The 9,491-nt window shown below is 41.3% G+C and overlaps 1 protein-coding gene across 1 annotated transcript in view; it reads right to left on the reverse strand.

Moving 5' to 3' along the window:
- The window catches only part of LOC106531792 (cell death-inducing p53-target protein 1 homolog), a 12,015-nt gene extending 3,078 nt beyond the window's left edge, over nt 1–8,937 (reverse strand). The window contains exons 1-4 of the mRNA XM_014027716.1: nt 8,877–8,937; nt 4,640–4,870; nt 4,441–4,488; nt 4,160–4,307 (exon numbers count right to left, since the gene is read on the reverse strand). Of these exons, the coding sequence (XP_013883170.1) occupies nt 4,160–4,307; nt 4,441–4,488; nt 4,640–4,865 (422 nt within the window). The 5' untranslated portion in view covers nt 4,866–4,870; nt 8,877–8,937. The remainder of the gene's footprint in view (nt 1–4,159; nt 4,308–4,440; nt 4,489–4,639; nt 4,871–8,876) is intronic.
- Between the last annotated feature and the right edge of the window lie 554 nt (nt 8,938–9,491).

The following is a 9,491-nucleotide window of genomic DNA, read 5'->3' on the forward strand; positions in this document are numbered from 1 at the left end:
GCTTGGGTTGTTACCGACATCTGGTGAAAATTTCATGTCATTAGCACCTCTAGTAATATATTTACTGAGAAAAATGTTGACGTGTGCAGTACTTATTTTACCCGCTATATCTAGGCGTGGATATGAACTTGGTTAACATGACAGCGCAGCTGTCACAGGCCAGACAAGAGACGCTACTGACTCTGCTGTCACAGGTCAGGCCCCGCATATCAGTGACGGCTCTGACCATCATGTGCCTCTTAGGAATGATGGCAGCAGGGCATGCGGTGGTACCACTCGGGCTGCTACACATGAGGCTCCTGCAATGGAGGTTGGCACGCTTGGGGATCGATCTGACACGCGGCAAGTGCAKGATCGTATCGATTCCCCTTTCAGTTCAGGCAGATCTGAGTCACTGGACAAATCTGCAGACGTTGTCAGCGGGAGTTCCCCTGAGCAGACCAACGCATTACATAGCGGTTTTCACCGATGCGTCTCTCTCAGGATAGGGGGACATGTCTGTCCCAAACGGTGGGGGGCCTCTGGAAAACCCCCACAATTCCTCACATAAATGCCTTGGAACTCCTGACGGTGGGTAAGGCGCTTATGCACTTCATTCACTTGGTCCAGAATCAACATGTTCTGGTCCACACAGACAACAAGGTTGCAGCAGCATAAATAAACCGTCGGGGGGGGGGTGCACTCCCATCAGTTGCTGGACACAGCCAGAGAACTTCTCCTCTGGGCTCATGTCCATTGATGCTCGATCAGAGCGGTGTACATCCCCGGTGTGCTAAACAGTGGAGCGGACATTATGTCCAGAAGAGGTTCTCGGGACAGGGACTGGGCCCTGCACACGACCATAATCATGCAAATCTGGGAAAGATTTGGCAAGGCGGTAGTGGACCTGTTCGCAAGCAGACAAAATGTGCAGTGCGACCTCTGGTTCTCCCTGAGCTCCTGTGACAACCCACCTCTGGGGGTGGACACGTTTGCATCCCAACCATGGCCAGACAAGCTGCTGTATGCTTTCCCCCTGGTTCCTCTGATCCCACGGCTCCTGGACCGGATCAGAGAGGACTGACAGAAAGTGATACTGATCGCCCCGAAGCGCACAAGCGTGCATTGGTTTCCGATCCTACAGTCACTGCTGTCAGATCATCCGCTACAGCTGACTTGGCAGGGGGACGCTCTCCTGTAGGCAGGAGGAGTGATCAAGAACTTRCCAATACCAGGCCAGCCCCTCTGGGCTTGGATGCTGAACGGTGACGCTTGTTAGATCTGGGTTTATCGGACAGCGTGGTGCGCACCATTCAAGATGTGCACGCAGCTTCCACTATTTACCTTCTTACACAGCCAAGTGCTCAGCTTTTCAGCGCTCYTGTGTGGATAACCATGCGGACCCAGTCTCATGTCCTCTGTCCAGCATCTTGTCATTTTTACAGTTGCTAATGACAGAGGTTTGGCCTTCAGCACCGTTAAAACGTACGGTCTCCTCCTGTCACGAGGGTTTCTGTGACAGGACTGTGTTTAATCACCCACTGGTGAAACGTTTCCTGAAAGGAGTGTGCAGGCGCAGACCGGTTGCACGCACATTTTTGCCACAGTGGGACCTGTCACTTGTCCTACGTGCGCTGTCCAAAGCTCACTTTGAGCTGCTGGATCAGGTGGCGCTTAAGTATCTTTCACAGAAAACAGCGCTCCTGCTAGCGCGGCAGTGAAACGTGTGGGTGAATTGTCAGCCCTGTCGGTGGTTCCATCATACCTCAGTATTTGCGGGGACGGCAGTATGGCAATTCTGCATCCTAACCCGGCTTTTACCCCTAAAAGCATATTGAGCTCATATAGCTCCAGAGTTATTACTCTGAATGAGTTTTTTCCCACCCCCATCACAACTCTGAAAGGGAGGCCTCCTCTTACCTGCTATTTCCAGTGTGTACGCTTTCATGTTACGTGCACAGCAGGGATGAGACGCTCTCAATGCTTATTTGTGCATTACAGAGAGCAATCTGCGGGACAGCCCTTGTCTCCTCAGAGGTTGTCACACTGGCTCTGTGAAGCCATATCGCAGGCGTACATCTCATCAGGCTTACAACCACCAGATGCATTATCTGCTCATTCCACAAGGGGGYTCTCTTCCTCCTCTGCTTTGCTCAGAGGACTGTCAGTCCAGGAGATCTGCTCAGCTGCCTCTTGGTCATCACCCTGTCCTTACGTCCGTTTTTATCCGCGTGATGTCTCGGGCTCCCTGACTCACTCCGTGCTCGGGCCCTTGTCAGAGGGATGTGTTTTATTGTATATATTATGTTTTCCATCACAACAGGGTAATTATGTGACGTGAACAGTTCTGTTAAGTGAGTTGTTGCTCCCTTTGTACAGTATGGGCAATGTGTGATCTTTTCTCAACAGACACATTGACCTGCCCATGTGCTTTTATGCACGTACTGTCACAGGGATGTTATGTTGTTTCGTAGGCGGGATTGTACTTTATTAAGCCGGTGTGGCACAGACTACATCTGGCTCTGCCTCTATACCATCAGGCYACAGCCTTACAGGGCTATGCTTACACTCATAGAAGCCTGGGTTACAATACGTAACCATCGTTCCTGATCAGGCATGCGCAGTAAGACACGATTCTCTCCCAGCAGTGTAATGGTGATATGTATATATAGAAATTGATTTTTCCTTTTCCTTATACATGCATTTTCATCAAAAAAAATGTATATTAGCAGATATACCTGCCGTGGGTGGGTAGTTAAGAGTGATCTAGTCAAATTGGATTGTCAGCATACACGGCAAGATTTTAAAATTGTCAGCCAATTTTCAAAGACTGAGAGACCCCACATGTGAAAATAAAAAAAATCATGGCTATACCAGATTTGGTCCTACAGTGTGTGGTGTACAGCCACACTGCAAGGGACAACACACCACACACACGGACAGATTTTATGTTGAATATCTTTGAGATCAGAGAGGTCCCGATGTCRTTCCGAGCCAACGAGATCACTCTTAACAACCCATCCATGGCAGGAATATCTGCTATGATTATCTTTAGAGRCATCACAATAATCTGTACATCTTTAAGATTGTCAGAAGGGCAAAATCYGGCCAGAATTTGGCACAATTACCCTGCTGTGTGACGCAGGCCTTAGATGACTGACAGACTGTAAACTTGTTGCACTCATTGGGCATGGCACAGTTTGTTCTGGAGAAGTTTCTAGAATGTCCCCCTCCAGATCAAATTGAAAATTGCGACCGAGTTCTTCATTTCATGCCCAAAGCAACTCCTTAAATAGGAATTAAAGAACCTTGTTAGAGAAACTGGTGGAGCTGAAACTTATTGTTCTTCCTGTTTCTGAACATGCTGTGTGTTTTGCTTCTGTGTTGTCATCTGCTGGTTCTCCCTTTGAAGGGGGCAAAAAAATTGTGGGTAAACCTCAAGCGGTCTCTCACACGCCAGTTGTCCGATTTGCTAGACTGCAACTTTAGGCCCAAGAAAAAGCTCAGCTAAAACTGTTTCAGTTGGAAGTGAAAAATTTGGAAATTGAAGCTAAAACAGCRGTGATGCTACGTCAGCTGCAGCTTGAAGCTCAGGCTGACTGTGTTTCTTCTATTCCCTTTTCCAAATAAAAGTTAATTACTATTCACTTTATTTTATAAAAGTTGGCCATATCTTTGCGGGGGAGGGGGGGATTCTTGGGTGGCAGGGTGAAGTTGGGAACCACAGCTCTAGATTATGAAAAGGTTGCGTATGAACTTGTTCCAGAGGCTTTCAGGCAAACATTTAGGTCTTTTAAGAAAAGCCCCAGTCAGATGATGAGTTTGCCAGAGAAAAAGGGGGTCTTTTGACAAGTGGTGTTGTTTGTGTACTGACTGTAACATTTTAAGAGGATTAATTTTGTAGAAGAGTATTGTAATCCACTTAAATGAACATAAAGTAGATTCACTGTCTGTGGCTGCTCTTTTAGCTGATAAATATGTGCTTACAACTCAAAACTGCTTTTCAATCTGTTCAAACTAGAAACCCCTCTGTTAACCCCTCTGGTCTAATAACAGCTACTGGAGGAGATACAATGAAAAACGAGAGGTAAGCTCTGTAACACTYTCAGGCAACATTTTTCTGAGCCAGCCCATTAGAAAAATATGTGCCAACATTTTCTGTTCAGGTTGTTTTACTTACAAAAAGACTCCCAGTACTCCACAAATGATCCAGGTGAGCGCGCCTGCTTTATAACTGATTTTTGTCACAACATTGTTTTGGCAGTGGGGACACAACATCTGGCCGGGAACATCTGTAGGTAACTGCTGCACTACCACCACCTGGTTCACTGTGAAAAAAAAAAACACAAAAACCTCAACCACACCTCCTCACCGACACATGAACCGAACCGAATATGTGGCTCATTTCTGAGTTCTAAACTTATTATCAATGAAACAATAAAGTCAGAGACAGGCACTTACCTGGCTGCACAACATGCTGTGTGGAGTATTGGTAAGACACATGGTGAGCTAGACACAACCAATAGAAATTTAACTTAAAAACGTGAATAATACACAAGCAGATGAAAAAACTAACAACATATGCAATCAAAGCAACATCACTGTAAAAGTAAGACATAATGCAGTGTAAATGACACAAAGTACAGATTTTAAACCTTACCAGCCTGAGGATGTTGCTGGGGAAATTGCTGAGGATATTGCTGGGGTTGTTGCTGGGGTTGTTGCTGGGGATATTGCTGGGCTACAAGTTGGGGAGCAGCCTGAGCAGCACGTGGATCCTGGTTAACAAGCATACTTTGGTCCAAAGGTGGACCAGGATAAGGTGGTGCTGGGATGTCCGGAAGGGTTTCTTGAGGTGGTCCACCTTTTTCCTTTCCTTTTTCCATTGTTCCTGTCCAAATGAGCCAAAAAAAATAAGACTATAGCAAAGATTTAAAATACTAAATATTCCCTGTGGCTCTTCTGACCAAACAGAGGTAGAATATAAAATCAAAGACTGAACCTGAGTGCAGGTGGCGGACCCCCCCCCCACCCCCCACCCCTATAAAAGAATATAAACTTGCCAGTCAAGTTGGAATATTTTCAAGTAATGCATGAGCAACTTTTAAAGCAACATTCCTTGCTTTGATGCAAGCAAACAGGTTTGCTGGGATTGTTTCTTCAACCTGTAACGCTGGTATCTGTCACAAATAGAACAAGGGACAGTCACAGCAGGTTTATGCTCCTCAAACCTTGAAAAGTATGACCAGATGCATTCAGTTCCAGTGACTAAGGAAGGTGTTGTACAAATGTATTTGGAAGCAAATGATCCTATAGCTAAAAATAATGTTGCARACTGGCACTCCTTTATTATTCTACAGAGGAATGTGGTGAGACTAGATTGAACTGAGTGTGTTTTGTAAAAGGAATGAAAAGAAGAGATTAAAGGGCTACACAGTGGAACAAATACTTAACAGCAAGAAGGTCACAGGTTTGATTCCTGCCTGCAGTCTTTGCGTTTGCCGTGCATACAGACAGGTCCATGCAACAAGAACAAGGGGAGAAACACAAGGCTGATTCTGTTTCTGCACTCTGCCACACTACGGTCAAGAGGTCAAGTGAAAAGTGGGATRCTTCATGCTATATCCGTATATAGTTACATCCATATGTGTTTGGACAAGGACAACGWTTTCCTAATTTTGGTTTTTGTACCACAATGAATTTTGAGCTAAACATTTCAGATGCAGTTAAAAGTTCAAACTCGGCTTTACTTCAGTGGGTCGAACACAGTGGTTGAGTTTGTGAGGAACTAAAGCATCTTTTAAACACAATCCCTTCAGTTCAGGGGCTCAAAGGTAATAGGACAAATTAAATAATTGTAAATCAAACGTTCACTTTTTAATAGTTGGTTGCAAATCCTTTTCAGTCAATTACAGCCTGAGGTCAGCTGCAGTAGAGACCTGGCAGAGCATCAGTCAGAGATAAAARGTATCGTCTGGTGATGTCTATATGTTCCAGAACTCAGGCTGTATTTGACTGCAAAGAATTTGGGATCAAATATTAAAAAGTGAACTTTTGATTTATGCTTGATTATGTTGTCGCATTATTTTTGGTTCCTTAAAAAGTGGGAGGCACAAACACAAACTGTAGTAATTTGTACACCATTTACCTGATTTGGATGTAAATACCTTCAAATCAAAGCTGAAAGTCTGCAGTTAAATCACAGTTTGTTTATATCATTTCACATCCATCATTACGACAGAGTATTAGGGCCACACAACGAGATATTTTTAAAAAATTTTAAATTACGTGAATAAAGTCATTATATTACAACATTGAAGTTGTATAAAAATAAAGCTATGAGAATAAAGTTGTAATATTACGAGTTTAAAGTCATAATATTACCAGTTTAAAGTCATAATATTACAAGTTTAAAGTCATAATATTACAAGTTTAAAGTCGTAATATTCCAGCCTTTACTACACAAACAAGCATGCAGTTACCACTACATTAAAATGAGGAATATTGAGCAACTTGTCAAGTTGTTCTTTAGTATTGCTTTAAATAAATAGTTAATCTTTTAGCACATTAGCATCAAATTATCTGTAGCAGGACTTGGAAATTGTGCAAACGACTACAAACTGAAGCTGTATTGTTGTTAATGGATGCACTGACAGATCTAGTCGTCACAMAGCTAATTTGGATGAAAYCATATTAATCTAACASTGARCCAAGTCATCATGGACTACTTTATAAACACAGASACATGGCTGTACACAGCAGGTGTGGGGAAAATAAGGAGGAAATGAAGAACAGGAAATAGACACGTCATGATTATGACTTTTTTCTCGTAATATTGCGACTTTAATCTTGTAAAATTATTACTTTAATCTCGTAATATTTTGACTTTATTTTCATAAAATTACAACTTCAATCTCGTAATAATAATAAAAAAATCTTGTGTGGCTCTAATACTCCGTTGTACTTCATGGTGTTTCCTGCCAAAAAGATGAGACTTTTCTATGTCCCAGCATTAACGGACCTGACTCTAGGAGGCTTTTCTACATCCATTTCCTCCTACAGACCAAAACCATAGGTTAACTGGCTTCTCTAACAGTCACAAGGTGTTAGTGAGTGGATGAAAAGTTGTTTGAGTCCTTGTGATGAACCAGCATCCAGGTTGTACCCCACCTATCATCCAATGATCTCCCCCTGACTTGGACCAGGAGCAAAAAGAGAACAGATCCAACTAAAACTGATGCCGACTGAAAATGTGTAAAAACAAAGCAGCATTTCTGAGAAGTGATTCCATTTTACAGTGAAAGAAAACCGCCTGTGTGAAACAAAAAAAATGTTATCAAGAAAACCTGTTCAACAAGTATTCAGCCAAGCTTTGCTATCAGCTGGCATCTCARCTCAGGAGCTTGTTCACCTGAATAAATCATGACTGCGTTTCTTTTTCTTTCTTTTGGTGTAAGGGTGTTCCAAATTTTCCACTTAGATATGACACATTGTAAGTCATTACATTGTAAATTGAATGCGCGTGGCATTTTTGTCAGTGCAGATGAAAACAACTGGCTCACTGATAATAAACTTTTGAGGACAGATCTTGTTTAACCAGTTGGTTCTGGAGCCAGAGCTGAGTTTCAGTTTCAACACAGTGGCCATCAAAGTTCAGATTTAAATGAAATTTTATCCAAATAATAGCTACCTTATCTGAAGTTACATTACATTTTTTGCCTCTAGCTGTGAAAGGCCAATCGCTTTTTCAATATTATATAAAACATAAGAAGTGCTCTCCTGACCGTGACCTCTGAACCTCGTCTCTCAGAACCACACTGAATGTTTCCTTTAAAGTTACTTTTAACCTACACTAAAAAAAACTGATTTGTTGAATTTACTTAATTGCTTACACTAAACGGAGTTGAGTAAATGTAACAAGATTTACACAAGCAACAGTTAAATACATTTACTCAATTTCATTGAGTCGAACCACTTGACATAACTTGGTTAAGAAAAGTCAATAAATTCTTTTTTTTTGACCTAATGTCTGATGTTTCTTGTAGAGTCAGCTATAGTTTACAAAGGTTGCTTGAATTAAAAGAAAAATGCAAACAATAAAAACAGTATTTCAACAATATTCTATTACTCTAGTGCAGAGGAGCCCAAAGTGGGGCCCGCGGGCCAATTTTGGCCCGCCACGCCATTTGGTTCGGCCCACCAGCAGTTGTCCTGGCTACTAGGATGTATTCACCTGTTTAATGTAGAAACACTATTTCCACTTAGTCATTCCAACRATTGTCCACCTATATAGCTATATATATATATATATATAGATATATATATATATATATATATATATATATATATATATATATATATATATATATATATATATATATATATATATATATATATATATATATATCTGTAGTACTGACAGTCTTAACTTACATTATTATATTAAAATTAAACATACAAGTAACTACGAGACATTTAGATCAGATTTAAGCACATTTCTAGATTTGCATACTAAGACCACAAATAAACAAATTTTAATTTATGAAAATCCTCATGAGCCTTTGGTGCTCGAGTGTATGTCAAATTTTCTGCATGTCCATTGGCTAACAAAAAAGTAACAAACAAAAAAATGCGGGCCACCAAATTGACTGCTATCTTAATCATGAAAAATAAAACAACTTTACTTAAAAAGTATTTGCATTTCATCTATTATATCATTGCATTTGGCCCACAGCCTTCAGATCGATTTACATTTTGGCCCTCCCAGGGAAAATGTTTGGGCACCCCTGCTCTAGTGCTTTTTAGTCATTTATTTATAAGAAACAAGCACAAAACAGCTGTAGTAGTACATTTTTCTCTATTCCTTTTACATAATCTGTTAATTTGTTTTTTCTCACCTGAGGACAAATCTGCTGATTGTCTTGAAGGAAAGTTGGAGGACAGCTTTGCACTTCTGTCTTCTCTGTCACTTCAGAGCGAAGTCAAAAGACAATACTTTACTGATGTCACGTCTGACAGGAGGAGGTGCGATACTGGATAAACAGGAAAAGGTTGATTTTCCACAGAGCTACAGTACACTTTCTATTGATTTTTTAGCGCTTTGAGTGTCCTGGTTGGGTAGAAAGGCGCTATACAAGTACAGTCTATTTACCATTTATTAGAGGTCTGCTGTAGTATTTCAAAGAAAACAATGTTTTATAAACTGTCACTACAGGCTCTTAAACAGGGCATAGTATCACACAGAAAGCTTCAGAGGTTCATTAACCAGTCAGACTTTAAAGACTTCAATAAACTTTAACCTGGAAATCAGATATCAAATATACTAAATAATTGCTGCATGCTGCAAATTTTAATATTCACTATTTATTTTTAGTTTTATATTGTCACCTCCAATGGCATGAAAAGTTCCTCTTCAACAAACTCAAAGTGGCCCACAGGCCGCCAGTTGACAATCAAAGTTGTAGAACATTTGGATTAGATGCTGTTGTGTGTGTGTGTGTGTGTGTGTGTGT

Source organism: Austrofundulus limnaeus, unplaced genomic scaffold (genome assembly GCF_001266775.1).
Source record: "Austrofundulus limnaeus strain Quisiro unplaced genomic scaffold, Austrofundulus_limnaeus-1.0 Scaffold676, whole genome shotgun sequence".
Lineage (NCBI taxonomy): Eukaryota > Metazoa > Chordata > Actinopteri > Cyprinodontiformes > Rivulidae > Austrofundulus > Austrofundulus limnaeus.